The sequence below is a fragment of the Scyliorhinus torazame genome, chromosome 1, assembly GCF_047496885.1.
Source record: "Scyliorhinus torazame isolate Kashiwa2021f chromosome 1, sScyTor2.1, whole genome shotgun sequence".
Classification (NCBI taxonomy): domain Eukaryota; kingdom Metazoa; phylum Chordata; class Chondrichthyes; order Carcharhiniformes; family Scyliorhinidae; genus Scyliorhinus; species Scyliorhinus torazame.
Window position 1 is genome coordinate 237,182,633 of NC_092707.1, and position 26,316 is coordinate 237,208,948.

A 26,316-nucleotide genomic window follows, 5' to 3' on the forward strand; every position below is an offset into this window, starting at 1 on the left:
TCCGCGCATGGGTGGTGCGGTCGTACGTGGTGCGTGCCTGCACAGTATGTTCGTCGACGTCCTCGTCCCCTCGTTCGGTGCACACAAGCGCGGGAGTCCGCAAAAAGCATGCAAAATGGCATCCAGGCTGAGGCCCTGGACTTGCTCGATTGCTTAGACCCGTTCTGCCTCGTGGGGACCTTGCTTTCAGCCGCTTGGATGTGTGAATACCGACTAGTGGCGTGTTCGTGTAGCACGCAGGTCTCGATGGCAATCGCTAGGGGGAGCTGCTGGCGTAGGGGGTCCGACTGAACACCGAAAACGATCTGGTCGCGTATCATGGAGTCGGAGGTGGACCTGTAATTACAGGACTGCGCAAGGATGCGGAGGTGGGCCAGTGAACGGGAGTGTGGTGGGTGGAGGGGCTGCGGCCATCAGCCTGGTAGAACAGGTTTCGACGGGCCTAGGAGGTGTGAAGTTGGGGGAGGGGACCGATACTGGCCGAGGTGTTTTTGAGAGGAAGTGGATGGGAGGATTCTGGGAGGGGCTCTATGGTAACAATGGGATGGGGCGGGCCAAGCCCAGTGGGCAGGGCCTGGAGTTGAGGATGGTGGATAGGGGGGTGATGGTGAGTGATTAGGATGGTCACGTGGAATGTGAGGGGTTTGTTGGAGGGAGGTTTTTCAAGGTCATCTCCGGGGTAGTGCTCGTAAACTTGGAACCGGGGCCCCTAGAAGCCTTTGCGGGGATCGGACCAGCCCCGGCGGCAGGCGGGTGCGGGGGCAGATGTTTTAGCCTTCCCCTCGCTGATTGTCCGGATGTGGGTCCTGTTTGGGTGAAGGTCAGCTTCTCCATCCTGTGCTACTGCTTGGGGGGGCGGGGGGAGGGGGAGGAAAGAGAGAGAGAGAGAGAGAGAGACCAACTTGAATTTCTTTGACTCTTGAGAAGATGAAGTCTCAGCTGAAGGGGATTAAGGAAGGATTTCACAATTCTTGGGGGTTGTTTATTATGCACTCCCAAGAATTGGTTGCCATTGAACATTGGGGGGGGTGGGCAGTGGTGGAAGGGGGGTTGGCAGTATTATTGTGTTTGGTTATACTGTTTGCGGACTGATTTGTGGGTTTTTTTTTAACCTGGAATGTACGGGTGGATGTTTTGGTCTGTATATCGAGTGGGGGGGCACTATTGTATTTATTTGTTTGTTTTTTCTTTGGTTGTTTATTGATGGAAATGTTGAAAATGAGGGGAATAAAAAGATTTTTCTTAAAATGCAGGGACGTTGATTGTTGCAGAGTGCCACAGTCCTCAGACTCCAACTATTTACAATATATGTTTATGACTTTGATGCAGGGATAGAAGGTACTATAGTCAAATTTGCAAATGACACCAAAATAGTGGGATAATAAGTTGCAATGAGGAAATGAGATATTTTCAAATGGATATAGATAGCTTAGGTGATTGGGCCAAAATGTGACAGATGGAGTTTAACGTGGATAAGTGTGAGGTTATCTTTCGGTCAGAAAAGTTGAAAGGCCACTTATTATCTAAATGGAACGAAACTTGAGTGCTTCGGTGCAGAAGGATGTGGGTGTCCTCATGCATGAATCGTAGAAAACTAGTATGCAGGTAATAAGGAAGACAAATGGAAATTTTGCATTTGTAGCTAAAAGAATAGAATATACAAGTAGGGAAGTGGTGCTGCAACTGTACAAAGCGTTGGTGAGACCGCACCTGGAGTAAGTGTACAGTTTTGGTACCTTATTTGAGGGAGGTATAGTTGCATTAGAAGCAGTTCAGAAGAGGTTCACTAGATTGATTCTAGAGATGAGGGGTTTCTCTTATGAAGAGAGATTGAGCAGTTTTGGGATATACTCTTGCGTTTAGAAGAATGACAGGCAATCTATTTGAGGTATATAAGATAAGCATTGATAAAGTAGACGTAGAGCAGATGCTAACACTTGTGGGGCAATTTAGAAAAGAGGTCATAGTTTTCGGATAAGGGGTAGCAGATTTAAAACTGAGGTGAGGAAAAATTATTTTTTTCGAAGGGTCATACCCGAGTGCAGTGGATTGAGGAGGTAGATTTGTTTTTTAAATTTAGAGTACCCTATTCATTTTTTTTCAACTAAGGGACAATTTAGCATGGCCAATCCACCTGCCCTGCACATTTGGGTTGTGGAGGTGAAACCCACGCAGACACTGGGAGACTGCAAACTCCACACTGGCAGTGACCCAGGGCTGGGATCGAAGCTGGGACCTCGGTGCCATGAGGCAGCAGTGCTAACCACTCTTGCCAACATGCTGCCCAGGGGGTAGATTTTTAATTAGTAATGGGTTGAAGGGGTTTGGACAACGGGCAGAAAAGTGGAGTTGAGGTGGAGATGAGATCAGCCATGAATGCATTGAATGGCGGAGTGGGCTCAAGGGACTGGATTGCCTACTCCTGTTCCTAGTTATGTTCTTAGATGGTGGAAATGTTCTACATCATCACTCTTGGTACATACTGAGAGTGTTATATTTGGGAAATTATACACCTCCTTGCGGTGGCTCATGCAGTGCTTTGACTGAGGGAGTTCCAGATTATTCTATTCACTGTTTATTTTGACTTTGGAAAACTTTGACCTAAGCTATGCCTGGAAAACAACAAATGAAGTGAACAGATTGATGAGCCCAGGGTAGAACATGGGTGTGAGCATTCTGGTGCTGAGGCACAAGTTTACAAGACATTATCACTGTTGTATTCAGTCCCTTTCATCTTAAAACCTCTCCATTCAGAAAATCTGGCTCACATAGGTGTTGAATACTAGTTTCAACAGCAAAGCTAATAGTTTCCATGGAATCCCACCATTTGGCCCATCGAGTCTGCACTGACCCTCCTGACTCATACTTGACACAGATGAATGGGACGCTTTCCTGCCCTATCCATATATTCATCGATTCTTTGGTATCCAAAAATTGATCTCTTGAGTCTTTAATGTACTCAGTGACTGGAACATCCCCTGCCCTCTGGGGTAGTGAATCCCAAAGATTCACAGTCTTCCGAGTTAAGAAATGTCTTTGTCATTAATGACTGACCTTTTATCCTGAGATTACGACCCTAATTTTAGACTCCTCCACCAGGGAAACAGCCTGTGCGTGTCTGTGTACCTTAGGGCTGCACGGTGACCAGCACTGCTGCATCACAATGCCAGGGGCCTGGGTTTGATTCCGACCTTGGATGACTGGCTTTGTGGAGTTTGCACACTCCGTATCTGCTTGGGTTTCCTCCATATACTCCGGTTTCCTCCCACAGTCCAAAGATGTGGTTAGGTGCATTGGTTATGCTAAATTGCCCCTTAGAGGTGGGGTTGCAGGAATAGGGTGGAGGATTGGACCTAGGTCGGGTGCCCTTTCAAAGGTTTGGTGCAGAGTCGATAGGCCGAATGGCCTCCTGCACTGAAGGGATTCTTTGATCTGTTCAAGTTCTTGAAGAATTATATACAAGATCACCTCATTTTTCTCTCAATGAGCTCATTCTGCAAAACATTCCTCACAGAATGACCCCCCCCAATATCCTCTGAATCAGTCTACTGAATCTTCATTGCACCACCTTAAGTATAGCCTTCCTTGAGCAGGGAGACACAAACTGTTTACATTGCTCCAGCTGTAGTTTTGCAAAAGGCCTATATAATGGCCAGAAGAATTTCTTGACCTGCCCAACCCACTTACAATGAAGGCTCACATAATATTTACTTTTCTAATTACTTGCTACACCTGCTTTGCAACTTTGTTTGATTTATGTGCAAGGACATGCACCCAATATTTTCTCATGCCTGCCTTTTGTTACAAAAAGTACAACTTCTCTGTTCTTTTGACCAAAGTGGATAATTTCATATTTCCCCGCATTATATTCCATCTGCCACCTTCTTGCCAATTACTTGATCTGTTTGTATTCCTTTGCAACTTCTGCTTCCTTCTCACAATTTATTGCCCCAACTAATTTTATTAACACTGTTCCCTTCATTCTAATTCATAGAGATTGTAAACAACTGAGCCTCAAGCACTGATGCTTGCAGCAGCCCACTAATTGACTTGCTTATTCCCAGTTTGTTTTTCTGTCTGCTAATTGATCTTCTATCCATATTAAAATATTATCCCCCAATCTCATTACAATCTTATGCACAACCTCTTGTGGGACATCCTATCAAAAATTTTTGAAATCCAATTATAACTACATCCACAAATTGCTCCTCATCTCATCAGCAATATTCTCTTGTGTTCATGGCGATTCATTCTTTCAGACAGCTGTGGGGGAGTGAGATATTGGTGCTAGCTGTGTTTGCTTATGAGCTAGATCTTGGCCTTGCAAACTGTGGGCGTTTGTTGTCAACCAGTTAAGATGGTGGCAGATTGTTGACTTAAGTGTCTTTCTCATGAACCCTCTGCCCTATCTCCCTCTTGTTGATTGGAAGACCGTGGCTCTATATTGGATGATGACATGTTCTAGAATCTGGGAAATTCTGGAAAATGAAAACCAATGCGATCACTACCTTTTCAGCCATCTATTCCTTTAACACCTGAAGGACCAGGGAACATGTTGGCTTTTAGTTCCATAATTTTTCCAGTATTGTTAAAAATTATTTTAAATTACTTGTGGTCATTGGACATTTTGTTCCCACTATTTCCAGGTTTGTTTTTGTTTTCCATGTTGAAGACAGCTGGACAATATTTAATGCCGTAATTTCTTTGTTCCCAATTATGCCAGCTCCTTTACTATCTCCAATGAATCCATCTTTACTTTTGCTGACCTCTTCCTTTTTCAAATACTTGTAGAAGCTCTTGCAACCTGCATAAACTAATGCCAGTTTCCTGACATATTTTCTTCCTCTTATTTTTTGGGCCTATGCCCATTGGAGTTTAGAAAACGAGAGGTGATCTTATTGAAACATACTAGAAACTGAGGGGCTTGACAGGATGGATGCTGAGAGGATGTTTCCACTTATGGGAGAGACTGGGAATAGGGAACACTATAAGAGGTCTCTCCTTTAAGACAGATGGGGAGAATGTTCTTCTGATGGTCTTGGTGTGTGGCATTCTCTTCCCCAGAAAGTAGTGGAGGTTGGTTCATTGAATTTATTCAAGGCTGAGTTGGATAGATTTTTTAATAGACAAAGGAAGTAAAGGGTACTAGACAGGAAAGTGGAGTTGAGACAACAATCTGATCAGCCATGATTTTAAATGACAGAGCAGGCTTCAATGGGCCAAATGGCCTACTTCTCCTCAGTCCTCTGGTCTTGATCACCTTTTGATTTGTAAAAGTCATCAAAATCAGGCTTACTATTTGGCATATTCTTAATTATCACCTTTTGATTTCTAAAAGCCATCCCAAAATTAAGCTTACTATTTGGAATATTCTCCGTTTTTTAATTGACCACCTGATTAACAAGGGATGGAGCTATTTTTTCCAATTTTGTTTTTACTCAGTGAAGGAATATATGCTCTTGGAGAAACATGAATTATTTCTTTAAATCTTTGCCATTGCTTGCCTTTGTCACAATTAAATTTCCAAATTTACCTCTGCAAACCTACCCCTCATACCTTTGTTTAAATTTAAAACCGTAGTTTTAATCTGAAGTATACTACTCTAATTATGAAATATTATTGTGATCGGTCTTCTCCAGAGGAGGTTTGTTACTAATTAACCATTACATAACATTAGATCCAAAATATTTTGTTCCCTTGTTGATTTTTTGACAGTCTTTTGGAGAAGACTTGAAAGCCTTGCATCAACTTTTCTGCAATCTACGTATTGTGAATTTGGCTTGTCCAATGTATCTGAAGATTAAAGTCACCCACAATTGTTACATTAATCCCGTTACACATTCCTCTAATTATCTGATTTGTATTGCGTTAGGAGGACCTGAAAGTACACTCACCTGAATCAACATCATAATTTTCTGACTTCCTTGATGCAGTTTTATTTGCTATTTATTCTCGGGGCTACCCGCCACTTTTTCCATATTTTCATCTTTTCTAAAAGTGAAGTACCTTGAAATATTTAGTTTCCAATCTTGGTCACCGTGCAGCCATTACACTTTTGTTCCATTAATTCATCTATAATCCTCCTAAAGAACCCTTAGTTTTACCTTCTTAGATTTATCCCTGATGAAACCTTTAAATTTATTAGATTAGGAGAAATCCGTTCACTCAAAGTTGTGAATCTTTAGAATACTTTACCCCAGCAGATTATGGATAGTCCATTGTTGAATATATTTAATTTTGGGGGGTCTAGGAATCGAGGGATATGGGGAGTTGGTGGAAAAGTGGAATTGGAAGCTCAAGACGAACCATGATCATATTGAATGGTGGGGTAGGCTTGATGGGCTATATGGCTCCTGTCTTGTGTGTTGTGTGCCCTTTCCTGACTCACAACTGAATCTTTACACATCACCAATTTCTACTGGTTTGACCATTTTCTTTAGACTTGTCAATCATCCTTAGCTGAACCCTTTTCTTCCCCACACCCCACCATTATTTTAAAGCACTACCCTATTTATTTGGTTCACCAGGACAGTGGCTCCACCCTTGTTCATGTGGAATGGACCAAATTAATTTTCCCAAATTACTACCAGTGACCTGTGAATTGAAATCCCTGCCTCATACACCTATGCCACACACGTGAACCTGTTTGCCCTATGCCAATTTGTGCATGGTCCAAATAGTAATCCTCAGATTATTAACTTTTGCGGTTCTACATTTTAATTTGGACCGTAGATCCTCAAAGTTCATTCAAGCCTCGGGATCAAATTTGGGTAATAAAATTTATTATTTTTTAAAAATTTGTTAAAAATAAATTTAGAGTACCTGATTCTTTTTTTTTCAATTAAGGGACAATTTAGCTTGGCCAACCCACCTACCCTGCACATCTATTTGAGTTGTGGGGGTGAGACCCACGCAGGCACGGGGAGAATGTGCAAACTCCACACAGACAGTGACCTGTGGCCGGGATTGGCCCCGGGTCCTCGGTGCTGTGAGGCAGTAGTGCTAACCACTGTGGCACCGCACCACTCTTATCTGGGAGATAAAATTGTGGAATCCTTAGTTATGAAATATGTTGGGCCATTCAGTGTTTAAACCTATAAGTAGTTTTATTAATAAGTTCCTTTTTGAACAAACTTGTTTTAAATGAAATTCAGCTGAATTTAATTATAGATTCTAGCAGACCTACCATCATCATTGCATCATCAGTGATTTCTTAGCGTGCAAACAGACCCAATAGATTAATAGCTCTTGATTTGTTAGTAGTAGTGGTGTGAAGAAAATTGGGTCAAAATTCTGTTTTAAATAAAATTAAGTAACATGGTGATGTAAAACTGGGATGAAAAGCTTTGCCTGGGCTGTTGAATTGCAGCCTTGATTTGTTTACTCCGAGACCATGTAAAACTAGTTGCAGTGGGGAGATGCTGACACAGTGCTATTGTCACTGGACTAGTAATCCAGAGGCCCAGCCTAATTTTCTGGGGACATGGGTTAAACTCTCACCATGGCAGCTGGTTCAAAAATATAAAGCTACTCTCCGTAATGGTGACTATAACAACTGTCATTTAATGTCATAAAAACCCCATCTGGTTCTTTAATATCTTTTGGGGAAGGAAATCTGCCAGTCAAACGCAGCCTGGCCTCCAGACCTACAGCCACGCGGTTAACTCTTAATTGTCCTCTGAAATGGACTAGCAAGCCACTCCTTTCAAGGGCATTTGGGGATTAGCAACAAATACTGGCCTTGCCAGTGATGACTACATCCCATGAAAAAATAAAATCAGGCAATGTTAACTTATTCATAGGAGATTGCCAGTGTTTCATGGACCCTTGAGGTATCTCTGCCACAGAGATAAATAACTCCGTAACAACTTTAGAATTAATTGTCTAATTCTGATGTGCAATATTAATTGTACTTGCGCTGGTTGCACAGTATAGAAATATGTTAAGTAGCCTGTTTCCTGCTTGGAAATGTTGCTGTAATTTGAAATGCAATACCTTTATTCTTTAGATTGTGTGTTCAGGTATTTTTATTTGTACACCAGGTATTCGGATGGTGATCTGACGCTGACATATCCTGATGGCAATTCATGCAGTTCTGGATTCCGGCGAATGACTATAATAAACTTTCGCTGTAATGAATCAGCTGGTAAGGTTAATACAAAATATGTGCTTTTTTTATAGGCATATACCAAATATACAAACTTGAGGTAGGTTTATTTTATCTCTAGTTTATTCTGTTACACATTATTGAGATGACACTTCAATTAGCTGCTGTGAACTGGTCAAGCTTGTTCTAATACTAAGTTTCCCAGTCAAAATTAAATTTCCATTTTATTTGTGCCTATTTTCTACATGCCTGAGTTAATTTTTTTTATTTTTTTTTGTGGTTGCTTGGTAGGTTAGGAGTCCAAAATGTAGAACCAATGAGAAGGTTGGGCATTTGATATTCATTTGTTGTTGAACAGAATATTTCTACTTTCCAGCCTGAGATCCTAATGATCAGTATTTTAGCTGGTTTTATCCAGATACAATCTTAACTGCCAGTTTCAAATTTATTCCATCTGGGTTGATTTGTGTGCTAGACTAAGCCAATGTTACTGATTGTTGGATTTGGATTTGCTTATTGTCACGTGTATCAAGGTACAGTGAAAAGTATTTTTCTACATGCAGCTCAAGCAGACCATTTATGCTCGTATATCATCAGTTAAGTTGTTGGAGGGAATGAAAATACAATTGGAGAATCGACAGCATAGAAATTAGGCATTTGACCTAATTGACATGCTTTTATGCAAAACAGAAGCTTTCTTCCACTCTTCTTCCCACACTGGCCCCATATTCCTTGACCCTCTTCTCTCATGGATGCCTGAAGCCTTCTCTTAAATCTTCCAATGCTGTATGTTTCTATTACTCCAGTTTCCACATTCTCACCACTGAGAAGAGATTTCTCATAAATTCTTTGTTTTTGAAATTTAATGTTGCACCTTCTGGATAAATGTTTTTTTAAAGTTGGTGAGAATTTATGAATTTACTAAGGATGGGAGGTCATTACAGAAAGCTATGTGCTTTTGAACACGTTAATCAGTCCTACAAGCTTGATGCATTGTCTAATCTACCAGATCCTCTTCCCCTGTTCAATTTCTGTCTTTGTCTTGGGAAGGGAGATTGAGCAGTTTAGGCCTGTGCACTCTTGAGTTTCGAAGAATAAGAGGAGATCTAATTGAGGTATATAAGATGATAGGTATTGACAAGTAGACACGAGTGAATGCTTCCTCTTGTGGGTCAATCAAGAACGAGAGGCTATAATTTTAAGATAAGATGTAGCAGATTCAAAACCGAGATAAGAGAAATTATTTCTCTCGAATCTATGGAATTCACTACCCAAATTGCAGCGGATACTGGGACGTTGAGTAAATTTAAGGAGAAGATAGACCGATTTGTAATTAGTGATGGGTTGAAGGTGAACGAGCAAGGAACTGGAGTTGAGGCGAAGATGAGGTCAGCCATGATTATATTGAATGGCAGAGCAGGCTCGAGGGGCTGAATTGCCTACTCCTAGTTCTTTTGTTCTGTTTAATTTGGCCCTAGATTTATCGACATGTTTCTTTAAAAAAAAAACAGCTTTTTAATATTCTTGTGCATTAGTTATCATTTTATTATAGTATTGTATTTCTCTAAACATATGGTGAACTGGATTTTGTATATTTTAGCAAGTCAAGAGTTTAAATTGAATGTGTTGTATGTATGTGGACAAGCAATAGGTGAAAACCTTTGCTGTGAATCTGTTTGCTGAATAGCCTAAACCTGCATTAGTTACTGTATTTATGTCTTTTCTACAGTTGATGAAGGGAAGGGTAAACCAGAATTCAGTGCTGAGGTTGACTGCACATACATTTTTGACTGGGGTACAAAGTATGCCTGTGTGAAAGAAAAAGAAGACTTGCTCTGTCGGACATCGGATGGAAGGAAACGATATGACCTTTCCCCTTTAACTCGATATGCAGGTGAGATTTCCTAGTTTCAGCCATTTTGAAATGAATAAAATCAACCCTTAACAAAGGTCTGTTTGCCTGTAGTACTTGTCTACTGTCAGTTCTTGATGTTGTGAATTAGTACATCAAAAGTAAATTTTAATTCTGTTGATTTGACTGTTATGTACTGGACAAAGTGCCACTGCAGTGTACAAAAGGAGAAATAGGATGTTTTGATCTAAAGGAGAGCCCAATAAATATTCCAAAATTCTGTTTTCAGTTTAGGTATACTTCCATGTTTCCTATTGATGCAGGTTTAAAATTTGTACAGCAGGCTACTTTTAAATTATTCACTCCGTCTCGCAATATTTTTTTAGAAATATGGAATCATAGAAAATTTACAACACAGAAGGTGACATTGGCCCTTAGTGTCCATGTCAGTCGACGGAAACCTACTTTGCCAAATCCCATTTTCTTGTTCTGTTCTGTTGCACTGGTTCTGTAGCACTGCGGGTATTGGCTCTTTAAGTGAACATCCAAGTACTTTTTTAAACATGTGGAGAATTTCTGCCTCTACACACTTTTTTGAAGGCCCAGGTTCCTAACACACTTGGCTAAAAAATGTTTCCTTCCCTTCCCTCAACCTAAACCTATGGCCCCTGGCTTTTGACCACTGCTGGGATAGAAGATTGGTTGTTCCTATTTACTCTATCTGAGCCCTCCAATTTTATGCAGCTCAAACAAAGAACAAAGAAAAATATAGCACAGGAACAGGCCCTTCGGCCCTCCAAGCCTGCGCCAACCATGCTGCCCGTCTAAACTAAAATCTTGTCCACTTCCAGGGTCCGTATCAAATTAAGTAACCCCTCAACAACTTCTGTTGCAAGGAAAAGAACCCCAGTTTCTCATAGCTAAAAGTTTCCAACCCTAGTAACATTCCCATATATCTGCGCTCTCCACTATAATCCCTGGAGTGGTGGCCAGAATTGCACACTGTATTCAAGCTGTGGTCTTAAGGTTTCCTCCGGGTGCTCCGGTTTCCTCCCACAAATTCCGAAAGACGTGCTTGTTAGGTGATTTGGACATTCTGAATTCTCCTTGAGTGTACCCGAACAGGCTCCAGAGTGTGGCGACTAGCGGCTTTTCACAGTAACTTCATTGCAGTGTTAATGTAAGCCTACTTGTGACAATAAGATTATTAGCATTATTACTTCCCTGTTCTTGTTATTCTATGCTTTGGCAAATAAAGGAAAGCATGCCATATATCTCCTTAACTACCTTACCAACCTGTTGTTTATGTATCTGTGGATGTACACTCCAAGGTCCCTCTGGTCCAATTGATTGTTGTCCTTATTTGTTGTGAATTCCTTTGCCCTGTTGCGCCTCCCAAAATGCATTGCTTACCCCTCACTTCTAAGAATAGAATTCCATTTTCCACCTTTCTGCTGAATCTATCAAACTATCTTTATCTTGCTGCAGCCTAAAGTTTACCTCCGCACTGCCAACTATGTGGCCAGTGTTTGTGTTTTTTATCATGCCCTGTAACGTTAGAGTCCAAATCATTGATAGAAACTACAAAAAGCAAGGAGCTGAGTACAGGGCCCTGCAAAATCCCACTGGTAAGTCTTCCAGTTGTAAATACCTGTCAATCATTACCTTTTGCTTCCTGTCACTAAGCAAACTTGGAAGCAATTTACCTTTCCCTTCTGTCCTCAAAGGAGGTTAACTGGCTTATAATTATGCGGATTATCCCTTCCTCCCTTTTAAACGTGGTTCATTATTGCCAGTTCGCTAATCCTCTGCTTCCACTTTTGTAACGGGGGAATTGAAATATGATCTGACCCTGCAATTTCCTCCCTTCTAAGAACTCTGAATATATTTCATCCAGGCTTGGTGGTTTATTTTTTTGCAAAGGTATCAAATCCTTGAATGTTTTCCCCTGTCTGTTTATTCCACCCAATATTTCACTCTCTCTGTCCTTTGAATGTACTGGTCATTTGACAACATAAAATTAATCCTGGTGAAATGATTGAATATGAAGCTGGATCTGAGAGGTGACCATTAAGTGGTCTATAATTTAAGCATGTTTTACAGATGAAGACTGCTGTTGTACATGAAAGATGTGCTCAAGTTTAAGCTGTTATGCAACAGGCTGTGATGATTCACTTTCAGTATGAATTTGTGTTGGTTTGAATTGCCACAGCTAATACCTTTTTTAAAAAAAAAAATGTTGGGATTGCGTTAATATGCAGCAAAAGAAGTTCCTGAATCTGACAATACCCACAACTGGGAGGCATTGGACAGTAGCCTCGTGAAATCTGATGGGAAGCAAATCTATATTAATGTGTGCCACAAAGTGCTTCAGGATGGTGGAGCTGCAGGATGTCCTGATGATGCAGCAATCTGTGCTGTTGGTAAGTCAATAAGCCACTTGTGTTTTTACAAAAAATCTGTGCTTCATTGCATAATCATTGTATTGAGCAGGCACTAAAATTGATTGAAAATGTATTGTAGTGTTTTGCACTAGATGGAGGGCTCCCCAAAAATAAATGACTGCATTTGACATTAAACACACTGCGAAAATATAGGTACAAAAACATATTGGAAACAATAATGTAGCTCCCATCTGTGGAGAGGGCAGATACGTTTATATTTCTGGGTGGCACTTCCTGAAGTTTTGTTCAAGTTGGAAGCCCATTTCTAAATGGTAGCCTTGTATTTACTTTAAGGATGTTGTACCTCAATTAGGGCACAGTTTAGAAGAAAGAGATGCAAGTATAATGGACAAATTGCAAATGCAAGATGTAACGAGCAAATGTGCAAACACACTGCAGGTCAGTACAGACAGGGCATCTTTCATCAATATTCTGATGGAGTCTACATTCTATATCAGTAAACCTTATCAGTACAGGTCCACGGTAATCTGTTTCTTTAGCATTTTCTATTTCTAAGCTGCAGAAATGGGGCTTTCCTTCACCAGCTTGAAGAAAAATATATCTTAGACTTTCAGTCCACTATCTGTTCACTGCATATTGTACAGGAAAAGCTGATCATATATTTAAATATATTTGCTCTCCTATATGTAGTAAAATAGTACATTGTTGTGGAAAGAACACTGCAGAGATTTCTTTGTTTGAACACAGCCAAGTTATTTAAAAATTGAAGATATTCAAATTAACCCATTACTATTTTGTTTTAAATGTTGTCATCTAGTTGAAGGTCAAAAGAAGAACCTTGGAAAATTTGTTTCATCCCCTAAAAAGGAAGGCAATAATATTCAACTGATATACTCGGGTGGTGATAAATGCAGAGGAAATGATCAAAGCCAAACGATCATCACTTTTATATGTACACCCGGTAAGTTAGTGTGCCGTGATCCTGTTTTAGGTGGCTCCCTGTCCAGTATTGGAAACTGCTGGGGGAATTTGAATGTACCAGAAGGTGCTGTCGATGTTCCTAACACACTTTTAATGTGGGTATTACATTACAGATTTTGGGAGTTTTATTATACTTTTCATCAAAGTGGAACCATCTATAGTAACATTTGAAAACAGATGCACTTTTCCAAGCCCAGTCTACTGAAAATAGATTAGCTGATTTTCTGCAATTTCAGTGAGGTGGAGGTTTTGTGGAGCAGTGGTGTATTGTATTGTGCCAAATTGAGACATTGATTTACCAGCACTGATGATAACATTGAGAAGTGCTGCTTTTAGTCTAGCAATACTGGGATGGGTCTAATGATCCAGTCATGGTTCAAAATACTCTGGGATTGCAGGCAGCTTCTACCTGGAAATCTCTCGAATAGCCCATGTAAACTCAATGACGGGCAAAAGAATTCAAGATGGGTCACCTCTGTGTATTTTGATTGGAGGAGTAGTGAACATGGGGGACAGAACCTGTGAGGAATATTGTAATGTTGTTTGGTGTCTCACTAACAAGTCTGTAGACTTGTATGGTTGAACATAAATTGTTTATTGTTAATGTAACAGTATACATATCTCCAAGGTATAGCCCTGTCTAGGTGCTATGTTCATGCCAACTTCTCTCAGACTCTCTATGCACAGTCTACCATTATGTGACTCTCTACACAATGTGTATTAGATGGTTTCCTTGGTCCCACATTGACCGTTACTAATTCGAACACCCTTCCCAAGTCCTTAGCTGAATAAGCTTCCAATATAATATCCCCCCGCGCGTGCACACGCACACCACCAGCCCCGACTTTACAAATTCAGATGGTCTGAAGGCTTTACAACTTTCCAGACTTCATTCTCTTACCATTTGGAAGAATTGTACTTTCAGTTGCTTTGAGCTGGCTTTGGTTCTGAGGTGAAATTTCTTAATTGTAATGCTCCGGTTTCAGCATCTGATTTGCTTCTTGTACTCTACAATGTTGATGTTTTTCATTGTCGATGATCCGTCGCCTTTGATTGGATAGCATGGACTTATCCCGTTTCTTAATGGTAGTGACTGTGAAGTGGAGCTACTTCAGAGAGTATCGACCTTGCCTTCGTGTAACCCAGGCTCAGCTGGCTCTGGCTGACAACTCCCTGTCAGGGCCCCGCTCAATGATATGAACCCCACTACCCATGGCGTCTCGGGAGGGGCTAACTGAGTAAACCCGAGTGGAGCCCTGTAAGGTGGTCATGTGTCATCTTTGGCACGTTCTGGCAGCTCCTGCAGCCAAACAGGTGCCAAACGGCATGTTCTGCATTCCTTCAGACCCACCAGGAAGGCCGGGGGGGGTGTCGGTTCTGATGCTTGTGCAGCCCAAAACCCCCATATATTCTGCCCAGGCATGTGCCATGGAGAGGACACTCCATCGTCGCCTCACAGCGACCAAAACAACACGACAGGAGGAATTGCGAGTTAGGAGCCCAGCTCAATTGCTGTAGAGAATGCATGCCACGGACGGCCTCTGATGGTGGGAGAGATCATCTCAACTCATTGGACAGCTACCACCTGCCTCAAACTGGGCAGCCTCCAGTCAGTGAGGTGCTGTCCTGCCACAGTCCATCTGCTCCAGTTAGGTGCTTGGTGCTTGGGTTTATTGCTCAACAAGTGGACTGTAACATTGCACCAAGCAATGTGACAAAAACAGAAGAAGGTACCAGTCCTTCCCTTTGCAAACTGGAACATCAGAACCATGGGTCTGGGCCTGTCAGAAGATCTGGCGACGCCCAGAATACTGCTATTATCAACAATAAGTTGTACAGACTTAATGTGGACATTGCAGCAATTCAGGAGTCGCACCTCCCTGCAAGAGGATCACTAAGGGAGCAAGATTACACTTTTTTTAGTGGCTGGGAGGAGACCCAAAGAGCCAAGACAGCGTGGAGTGGACTTTGCCATCAGCAACTCCTTGCTCAGCCTGATAGAGCCACCCACTAATGGCTCTGAACGCATACTGTCCATCTGACAGCCTCTACATTACCAAAACCAAACCCTGTTACCAGGTTTTAGAGACATCCAAGTTCATGCCGATGACCCTAGCTGGACCTCATCACCAGGAGAGCATTATAAACTGTGTTCTAACCATATGCAGCTTCCACAGTGTGGACTGTGACACCAACCACCACTCCCCATGTGCAGTAAAGTTAGACACCAACCATAGAAGATACATAATTCCAAGAAAAATGATCACCCGTGCATCGATACTACAGAATACTCACTCCCTACTGTTACAGGAAGGGGATGCAGAAACCAAGTGGGCCCACATTAGAGATGTCCTCTGTAACTCAGCAATGAGTACCTTTTGGTATCCGCGAGAAGAGAATGCAGACTGGTTTCAAGCCCGCTTTGAAGAGATGGAATCAGTCATAGTCTCCAAGCGTACTGCACTGCTGAACTATAAGCAGCACCCTGTGAGAAAATATCTTTAGCACATAAAGCTGCCAGAAGCACCGTGCAAAGAATAGCTGGGTGCTGTACAAATGACTATTGGCAACATCTATGCTGTCGTATTCAGCGAGCCCCTTGGACTGTATGACAGCATCGAGAGTTTTTGGGCCACCCATCAAGGAGATTGCCCCCTCGAGTCTAAATCAGGAGAAACGATCACTGACGAAAGCAAGAAAATGAACCACTGGGTGGAGCACTATGTAGAACAGCAGTCCAGAGAAAACATAGTCACTGATGACACCCTTAATGCAGTTCTGCCAGTCGTGGGCGAACTAGGCAAATAGTCAACTGAACCAGAGCTCTGCCCCATTGATTCTCTCGTCAGCAGAACGGTGCCTGGAAAGGATGGTATTACCCATGAAACAATTAAGTGTTCCAAGCCAGCTGTACTCTGAAAATTCCATAAACTGTGCTGTCTCTGCTAGGATAAGGGAGCAGTATCACAGGCAATGCTCAATGCCTACTGCATCACCCTCTACAAGAAAAGGTGGTGACTGCAACAATTAGCTGTGGAATCTCCCTGCTCAGCACAGATGAGAGTGCCTTTGCCGAAGTTGTTTTAAATAGACGTGGGAAGCTGGCAGATCGTGTCTACCCTGAGGCACCGTGTCGCTTTTGTGCAGAGTGATCCACTATTAGCATGTTGCTGTCCCTTTGCCAGCTACAGGAGAAATGCCGTGAATAATGGGCACCCCTCTGTCGCCTCCATAGATCTTGCCAAAGCCTTTGACCTCGCCCACAGACATGGTCTCTTCAGTTTATTAGCAAGGATCGGATGTCCGCCAAAGCTATTAAGCATCATCACTTTGTTCCATTACAATGTGCAAGGCACAGTCCAGTACAATGGTGCCTCATCAGCCCCCTTCCCCATCTTGAGTGGCATGTGCCCTTGCACCCACACTATTTGGCATTTTCTTCTCACTGCTGCTCTCCCATGTGTTTAAGTCTCAAAAGGAATTTTAGTTCACACAAGATCAGATGGCATCCTGTTTAACCGCTTGACCATCTTAGAGCTAAGACAAATGTACGGAAAGTTCTCATTCGGGAACTCCTCTATGCTGACTATCATGCATTAACATCTCACATAGAGGACTGTCTGCAGCGACCTATTGACAGGCTTGCAACTGCTTGTAACAAATCTGTCTTGACCATCAAGCTCCAAAAAATGAACACCATGAGACAGAGCTTTAGAAATGCTCCGTCTTTCAACAGTGGTGACCACACTCTGGAAGTGGCCCAAGAGTTTAACTACTTGGGCTCAACCATTACCAACAAACAAAAATTAACAGGCACGTAGGAAAGTTGTCTGCTGCTATGTGCAGACCAAGCAAAAGGGTGTGGGAAAATGGTATACTCACACGGAACACAACGTTTGACTGTTTCAAGCCTGCATCCTCAGTATCCTGCTTTACAGCAGTGAGGCCTGGACAATGTATGCCAGCTGAGAGCGATGCCTCAACATTTTTCCATCTTCGCTGCCTCCGACGAATCCTCAGCATCAGGTGGCAGGACGCCATCCGCATCTCCAACATAGAATCCTCTGGGTAACTAACAACCCCAGTATGTACGCCATACTAAGCCAGTGGGGCTTGAGATGGCTTAGACATGTGAGCCGCATGGAGGATGGTAAGATTTCCAGTGAGTACGCCACTGACATCAGACCCACTTGCTACCAATCCATTCACTTCAAAGACATCTGAAAACATGACTTGAGTCCTGTGAGGTGGACCACTAGCATTGGGAGCAAGTTGCCAGAGATCATCAAAACTGATGGATAGCAATGAAAGAGGGAGTGAAAAAGAGGTGAAGAGACGCAGCACCCAGCAAAGTATGAGACGACACTGCAAAGAGAGAGCCAGGCGCTGGTTTATAGCCAGACACAACCAGTGACCCATTGGTATGTACCCATTGTCTCTCAAGACAGGGAGGCGAAGAGAAGAAGAATCCCATTCTTTCTGGAAGGAAAGTTCACTTTGTTCATTCATCAGGTGGACGGGTTTTCTTTTTCCATGGCGCCTGCCATGTCCTTCCTGCATGTTGACTGCAGACTGGCCGACAGTGAGATGGGTTGGGACTCTGATTTGGCTTGTGGCCAATGAATTGGGCCAAAAGTCTGTGCTCTGCCGAATGACAAGTGGTGATTAGATTCAATTTAACTGCATTGTTTTTCAGAGTTCCAGCTGGCTCTCTTCTTCGGAAAGATCCAGCTGGCTCTCATCTTCGGAAAGATCCAGCTGGCTCTCATCTTCGGAAAGATCCAGCTGGCTCTCCTCTTCGGAAAGATCCAGCTGGCACTCCTCTTGGGAAAGATCCAGCTGGCTCTCCTCTTGGGAAAGATCCAGCTGGCTCTCCTCTCCGGAAAGATCCAGCTGGCTCTCCTCTTTGGAAAGATCCAGCTGGCTCTCCTCCTTTGGAAAGATCCAGCTGGCTCTCCTCTTTGGAAAGATCCAGCTGGCTCTCCTCTTTGGAAAGATCCAGCTGGCTCTCCTCTTTGGAAAGATCCAGCTGGCTCTCCTCTTTGGAAAGATCCAGCTGGCTCTCCTCTTTGGAAAGATCCAGCTGGCTCTCCTCTTTGGAAAGATCCAGCTGGCTCTCCTCTTTGGAAAGATCCAGCTGGCTCTCCTCTTTGGAAAGATCCAGCTGGCTCCCCTCTTTGGAAAGATCCAGCTGGCTCCCCTCTTTGGAAAGATCCAGCTGGCTCCCCTCTTTGGAAAGATCCAGCTGGCTCTCCTCTTTGGAAAGATCCAGCTGGCTCTCCTCTTTGGAAAGATCCAGCTGGCTCTCCTCTTTGGAAAGATCCAGCTGGCTCTCCTCTTTGGAAAGATCCAGCTGGCTCTCCTCTTTGGAAAGATCCAGCTGGCTCTCCTCTTTGGAAAGATCCAGCTGGCTCTCCTCTTGGGAAAGATCCACCTGGCTCTCCTCTTCAGAGTGCTTATGGGGGGCTGAGTTTCTGACAATAGTGGCCTGAAGAAAAACCACAAATTGAAAGCAAGCGACCTTTCCAGGAAAAGCTGTGAGTAATGCATTTTTAAACCAGAGTATACGAACACAAGAATTTAATCTGCATGCTTGCTGTGAAGAAAAGTGTGATTAAAATCATCATCTTGAACAAAAAGACTCCTCCTCCCCTCCATTTATGATTTTTACCCTTTTTGTGTGTGTGTAGTTAAAGTAGGTATTAGCTTATCGATTAAGAGTTGTTTACTGCATATTTCCTGATAGTTGTAAATAAACAGTAATTGTGTTTCCATTTACAAAGCTGGCGACTAACTATTGGGCAGCCATGGGCCAAGACCATGGATATTTTTAAGAATTATTGGTCGATTCACTTGTGTTGTGACTTGGGCACGTGAGGCTGGAATTGACCGCGCACTAGCCCAGGGTGTTGTAACACTTCAACTCTTTTTCAACCTGGTCCTTCCTATTTCCCTTGTCTGGTTTTAAAGTCCAGATTTGCACTTCCATACTGCACATCTCGTTCATGTTGTTAGATTTGATCGAAGTTCAAGAATTTAATTTCCCATCTCACAATGAAGCTCCAACATGTCATTGGTTTTGGTTGATAATTCTGCATCCAGCCAACTGTTCTGAATTATCAGCAACTTATTTTCCTGTTCCAGGCTTTGGACACAATTCTTAATAGAGACTTCTAACACTTCAAGTTATAATTTTTCATCAAACTCATCTTCCTGATGTGAGAGTTGGTTCTTCACACTGAAAGATTTCTCCTTAGCAGAGCCGGATTCCACTGTGCTATCCTTTGAGCTCAGAGTTTTAAATTTCACTGTTATTTTTGAGACATTTCATACTCCTTTATGGGAGCTTCTACTTTCTCTTGTAACTGTTTAACTTCTTGGTGTTCTCAGTTCTTGATTTTCATTTCAGCCATGTCATTTTTAACAACTAAATTGTTCTCAGTGAGTATGAAGCATCGGTGTATTTTTTCTAGTTCTTTGATCTTCAGCGTCGGATTTACAGATCTTATTTTCTTTTCCATTCTCTTCCTGCAGTAGAGCTGTGTGCTTGTCCTTTAGTTTCGCTGTTGGCCCGATCCGTCTCCTTAGTTTTGTCTTTCAGTTCTGTGATTGTGATACTCATTACTTCATTATACACCCACCGCTTGGAAAGCTCTCCGGCTTTTCCTTTCAATTCCAGATTGCACAGTGGTTAGCACCGCTGCCTCAGCACAAGGGACCCGGGTTCAATTCTGACCTTGGGTGATTCCTCCCACAGTCCAAAAATGTGCAGGTTAGATGAATTGGCCATGCTAAAAGAAACTTGTCACTTATTGTGCAGAGATGTGCAGGTTAGGTGGGATTATGGGAATAGGGCAGGGGAGTGGGTCTAGGTAGGTGTTCTGAGGGTGGGTGCAGACTCAATGGACCAAATGGCATCCTGCACTGTAGGGATTCTATGAATGCCTTCTCTTTTTTTTTCATTTAGCTGGTTATTCAGCCTAGCAATATCTATGTTCATCTCTTTAATTCGGCATGCTGTTAGAGAGAACTTTTTTTTTTTTCCTGACTGTCAGTTGGAACTGCAAGCTTTTGTTCCTGTGCGAAGGAATTCTTCATATTTTCCAATTCCTAATGCAGTCTTTCACTTTGCAGTTCAGCCTCTGCACTTTTTCCACACTTCATCATTTACACACAAATCATTAACAAACTTTTGCTTTCCATTTCTTCATGCATATCTTTGGAAACGTAATGTTTTTCCAAGTTTTCTTCCAAATGTTCAACTGTTTTCTTCAGCTCTGCAGTCTTTCTTGTACCTCTTTGCTTTCTCTTGGAATATTGAATATTGCTGAATCTTCTCTGCCAACTGGTTCTCCATGTTTTTTGAGTGACATTAAATTCATTTTGCTTCTCTGGTAGCCTTCCAAAGCAACACACTTTGACCTGAACAACACTATGACATGCAAAGGTCCTTCAACAGTTTTTTGCACAGTTCATTTGCTTAGTCTTGTGTTTTCTTGCAATTCAGCAGTCTTTCCAACCTTTTGCTGTTCCTCCATTCTACTTCTTGAGGCAGTCTTCATTTCTTCATGCTGCTGAAGGGTTATGTACCCCTTGCATTTGGTATTTGATGATTAACTGTTCTTTCAACTGTCTATTTTCTTGTTGACCTCCTAGCTCATGCTGAGCTTCAATGCAGTGCTAATGAAGACCCCCATGGATTTGAATCTTTTATTGCTTAAATAGGCATGAGGTTCACTTTAATACACCAATGCCAGTGTTGTTGTACTAGAACAGCTTGACTAAGGGCACAGCTACTTCTAGAGCGCAGACAATTTCAAATGATACATAATTCAAGTCCTTTGATAGCATCCCATTAAAGGATTTACTGCTGTCATTCAAAACCAGAATACTTGAAGACGTCTCCGAAATGTAGAAAGAGTTGCCCAAATCAGAAATGTGACACCATAAATTGGAGAAACCTCAAAAACCAGATTTCAGCGTCACAATTTTAATCTGAGCTTTTAATCGCCTGTGCATGTGCAGTAAATTCCCAATAATGAATCTGCACTGAGCATTTGCAGTTTCCAGGATACAGCTTAACAGAAGTCTCTGCCCCATTGAGAATTTGAGAATTAATTTCAGAAGCCTTTTTGGAGCAAAGAACGCAGGAAGAAACCATTGGCCTGAATTTTGTGGGATGTAGTAAAGACGTTGAAGAAAGCTGTCCCCAAAGATTGCCATCTCATGTGGATTCAAACCTTCCTGATGTAAATTTGATCCTGATGGAGAGAAATATGACATTTGGTGCATACTGGTTAGATTAAGGTAGAAATCAAATATCAAAAAGTTAATTAAAAATTAAATGGAATCTAACAAAATGGAGAAATTGTCTTCCGAAATGAATCCTTTTCAAGCCCAGAGGTTGTTGAAAATCAATTATGCACTTAATATGCCATTAAAATCCACCCACTCCACTCGTTCAATGGGGTGAAGCTTTTCTAAAGGTTTTAACAATGAAACTGATGTATTAAAGTGAACCTCAAGCCTATTTAAGTCAACCTATGAGTAATTATTCAACCATTCAACTCTCCAAATGCATGTGACTCTAAAGTACTAATATCATAGCAAGGTTTTAGTTTTTAAAAAAAATAGCTAAGCATTTTTCTTTGAAATGCACTGGCTTTGTGGAAAATGAAAATATTCTAAAATGAGGTTGCTGTTTTTCTAATGGGCATTGTGTTCCTCCACAGGGGATCTGGAGAGTCCTCCTATTCTGAAGTCTGGAATTGATGTGTGTTTGCATGAAATAGAATGGCATACAGCTGCTGCTTGTGCTTTATCAAAAACTCAGGGAGATCATTGCAGGGTTTCAGATCCAGAGGCAGGTAAGCTTCTGAAACCTGGACTGCGTCTTGGATTTCTGAATTAATTTTTCCTGCACAAATGTAAGCAAGCTTGAACAATGATCTACAGCTTAAAATGGTTGCAGTTCTTGGGTCATTTATAACTAAGAGTCTTTGCCACTGAATGTCCAGTATTGATATTGTTGGAAGCTCAGCCAAAGCATATGCAAGAACAATTCTTTTTTTTAAATTGAGTACCCAATTCTTTTTTTCCAAATTAAGGGGCAATTTAGCGTGGCCAATCCACCTACCCTGCATATCTTTGGGTTGTGGGGGTGAGATCCATGCAGACTCGGGGAGAATGTGCACACAGTGACCCAGAGCCGGGATCGAACCCGGTTCCTCAATGCCGTGAGGCAACAATGCTGACCACTGTGCCACCGTGCTGCCCAATCCAAAAGCAATTCTAATGTATTTTTCAGCAAGCTTCATTACCATGATTCTACCAGATACCCACACTTGCCACCAAATGGTAACAAATTCAAATATTGTATCGACTAGTGCTAGACTGGTCCTTGGGCTCTTGCTTTTCAAATGCTAGTTCATCTGATAGTTTACCCATCTCAGAAAAATGCATCTTGACACAGTTTTTTTTAAATAAATATTTTATTGAAAATTTTTGGTCAACCAACACAGTACATTGTGCATCCTTTACACAATATTATAACAACACAAATAACAATGACCTATTTTATAAACAGAAAGTGAATAAATAATAAATAACAAAAATGAAAACTAACCCTAATTGGCAACTGCCTTGTCACAAGTAACACTCTCCAAAAATATAATTTAACAGTCCAATATATAATTATCTGTCGCAACGACCTATACATATTATACAGTATATATTAACAACCCTGAGAGTCCTTCTGGTTCCTCCTCTCTTCCCCCCCCCCCCCCCCCCCCCCCCCGATCCTGGGCTGCTGCCTTCTTTTTTCCATTCCATCTATCTTTCTGCGAGGTATTCGACGAACGGTTGCCACCGCCTGGTGAACCCTTGAGCCGATCCCCTTAGGACGAACTTAATCCGTTCCAGCTTTATAAACCCTGCCATGTCATTTATCCAGGTCTCCACCCCCGGGGGCTTGGCTTCCTTCCACATCAACAGTATCCTGCGCCGGGCTACTAGGGACGCAAAGGCCAAAACATCGGCCTCTCTTGCCTCCTGCACTCCCGGCTCTTGTGCAACCCCAAATATAGCCAACCCCCAGCTTGGTTCGACCCGGACCCCCACTACTTTTGAAAGCACCTTTGTCACCCCCATCCAAAACCCCTGTAGTGCCGGGCAGGACCAAAACATATGGGTATGATTCGCTGGGCTTCTCGAGCACCTCTCACACCTATCCTCCACCCCAAAAAATTTACTGAGCCGTGCTCCAGTCATATGCGCCCTGTGTAATACCTTAAACTGAATCAGGCTTAGCCTGGCACACGAGGACGACGAGTTTACCCTGCTTAGGGCATCTGCCCACAGCCCCTCCTCGATCTCCTCCCCCAGCTCTTCTTCCAATTTAGTTCATCTACCATAGTCTCTCTTTCGTCCCTCATTTCCCTATATATATCTGACACCTTACCATCCCCCACCCATGTCTTTGAGATCACTCTGTCCTGCACCTCTTGTGTCGGGAGCTGCGGGAATTCCCTCACCTGTTGCCTCGCAAAAGCCCTCAGTTGCATATACCTGAATGCATTCCCTTGGGGCAACCCATATTTCTCGGTCAGCGCTCCCAGACTCGCGAACTTCCCATCCACAAACAGATCTTTCAGTTGCGTTATTCCTGCTCTTTGCCACATTCCATATCCCCCATCCATTCCCCCCGGGGCAAACCTATGGTTGTTTCTTATCGGGGACCCCCCCAAGGCTCCAGTCTTTCCCCTATGCTGTCTCCACTGTCCCCAAATCGTCAGTGTAGCCACCACCACCGGGCTTGTGGTGTAGTTCCTCGGTGAGAACGGCAATGGGGCTGTCACCATAGCCTGTAGGCTAGTCCCCCTACAGGACGCCCTCTCTAATCTCTTCCACGCCGCTCCCTCCTCCTCTCTCATCCACTTACTCACCATTGAAATATTAGCGGCCCAATAATACTCACTTAGGCTCGGTAGTGCCAGCCCCCCCCTATCCCTGCTACGCTGTAAGAATCCCTTCTCACTCTCGGGGTCTTCCCGGCCCACACAAAACCCATGATGCTCTTTTCAATCCTTTTTAAAAAAGCCTTCGTGATCACCACCGGGAGGCACTGAAACACAAAGAGGAATCTCGGGAGGACCACCATGTTAACCGCCTGCACCCTCCCTGCCAGTGACAGGGATACCATATCCCATCTCTTGAAATCCTCCATTTGTTCCACCAGCCGTGTTAAATTTAACCTATGCAATGTGCCCCAATTCTTGGCTATCTGGATCCCCAGGTAACGAAAGTCCCTTGTTACCTTTCTCAACGGTAGGTCCTTTATTTCTCTACTCTGCTCCCCTGGATGCACCACAAACAACTCACTTTTCCCCATGTTCAATTTATACCCTGAAAAATCCCCAAACTCCCCAAGTATCCGCATTATTTCTGGCATCCCCTCCGCCGGGTCTGCCACGTATAGTAGCAAATCGTCCGCATACAAAGATACCTGGTGTTCTTCTCCTCCTCTAAGTACTCCCCTCCACTTCTTGGAACCCCTCAACGCTATCGCCAGGGGCTCAATCGCCAGTGCAAACAATAATGGGGACAGAGGGCATCCCTGCCTTGTCCCTCTATGGAGCCGAAAATATGCAGATCCCCGTCCATTCGTGACCACGCTCGCCATCGGGGCCCTATACAACAGCTGCACCCATCTAACATACCCCTCTCCAAAACCAAATCTCCTCAACACCTCCCACAAATAATCCCACTCCACTCTATCAAATGCTTTCTCAGCATCCATCGCCACTACTATCTCTGTTTCCCCCTCTGGTGGGGCCATCATCATTACCCCTAACAGCCTCCGTATATTCGTGTTCAGCTGTCTCCCCTTCACAAACCCAGTTTGGTCCTCGTGGACCACCCCCGTGACACATTCCTCTATTCTCATTGCCATTACCTTGGCCAGGATCTTGGCATCTACATTTAGGAGGGAAATAGGTCTATAGGACCCGCATTGTAGCGGGTCCTTTTCCTTCTTTAAGAGAAGCGATATCGTTGCTTCAGACATAGTCGGGGGCAGTTGTCCCCTTTCCTTTGCCTCATTAAAGGTCCTCGTCAATACCGGGGCGAGCAAGTCCACATATTTTCTATAGAATTCGACTGGGAATCCATCCGGTCCGGGGGCCTTTCCCGCCTGCATGCTCCTAATTCCTTTCACCACTTCTTCTACCTCGATCTGTGCTCCCAGTCCCACCCTTTCCTGCTCTTCCACCTTGGGAAATTCCAGCCGATCCAAGAAGCCCATCATTCTCTCCCTCCCTCCCATCCGGGGGTTGAGCTTCATATAATTTTTTATAAAATGTCTTGAACACTCCATTCACTCTCTCCGCTCCCCGCTCCATCTCTCCTTCCTCATCCCTCACTCCCCCTATTTCCCTCGCTGCTCCCCTTTTCCTCAATTGGTGTGCCAGCAACCTGCTCGCCTTCTCCCCATATTCGTACTGTACACCCTGTGCCTTCCTCCATTGTGCCTCTGCAGTGCCCGTAGTCAGCAAGTCAAATTCTACATGTAGCCTTTGCCTTTCCCTGTACAGTCCCTCCTCCGGTGCTTCCGCATATTGTCTGTCCACCCTCAAAAGTTCTTGCAGCAACCGCTCCCGTTCCTTACTCTCCTGCTTCCCTTTATGTGCCCTTATTGATATCAGCTCCCCTTTAACCACCGCCTTCAGCGCCTCCCAGACCACTCCCACCTGGACCACCCCATTATCATTGAGTTCCAAGTACTTTTCAATGCACCCCCTCACCCTTAGACACACCCCCTCATCTGCCATTAGTCCCATGTCTATTCTCCAGGGTGGGCGCCCTCCTGTTTCCTCCCCTATCTCCAAGTCCACCCAGTGTGGAGCGTGATCCGAAATGGCTATAGCCGTATACTCCGTTCCCCTCACCTTCGGGATCAACGCCCTTCCCAGCAC

At 43.3% G+C, this 26,316-nt stretch overlaps 1 protein-coding gene across 1 annotated transcript in view; it reads left to right on the forward strand.

The window, feature by feature from the left end:
• The window catches only part of igf2r (insulin-like growth factor 2 receptor), a 267,979-nt gene that overhangs the window by 80,203 nt on the left and 161,460 nt on the right, over positions 1-26,316 (forward strand). The window contains exons 10-14 of the mRNA XM_072503630.1: positions 8,043-8,146; positions 9,837-10,001; positions 12,221-12,382; positions 13,182-13,325; positions 22,078-22,212. Coding sequence (XP_072359731.1) covers positions 8,043-8,146; positions 9,837-10,001; positions 12,221-12,382; positions 13,182-13,325; positions 22,078-22,212 — 710 coding nt within the window. The remainder of the gene's footprint in view (positions 1-8,042; positions 8,147-9,836; positions 10,002-12,220; positions 12,383-13,181; positions 13,326-22,077; positions 22,213-26,316) is intronic.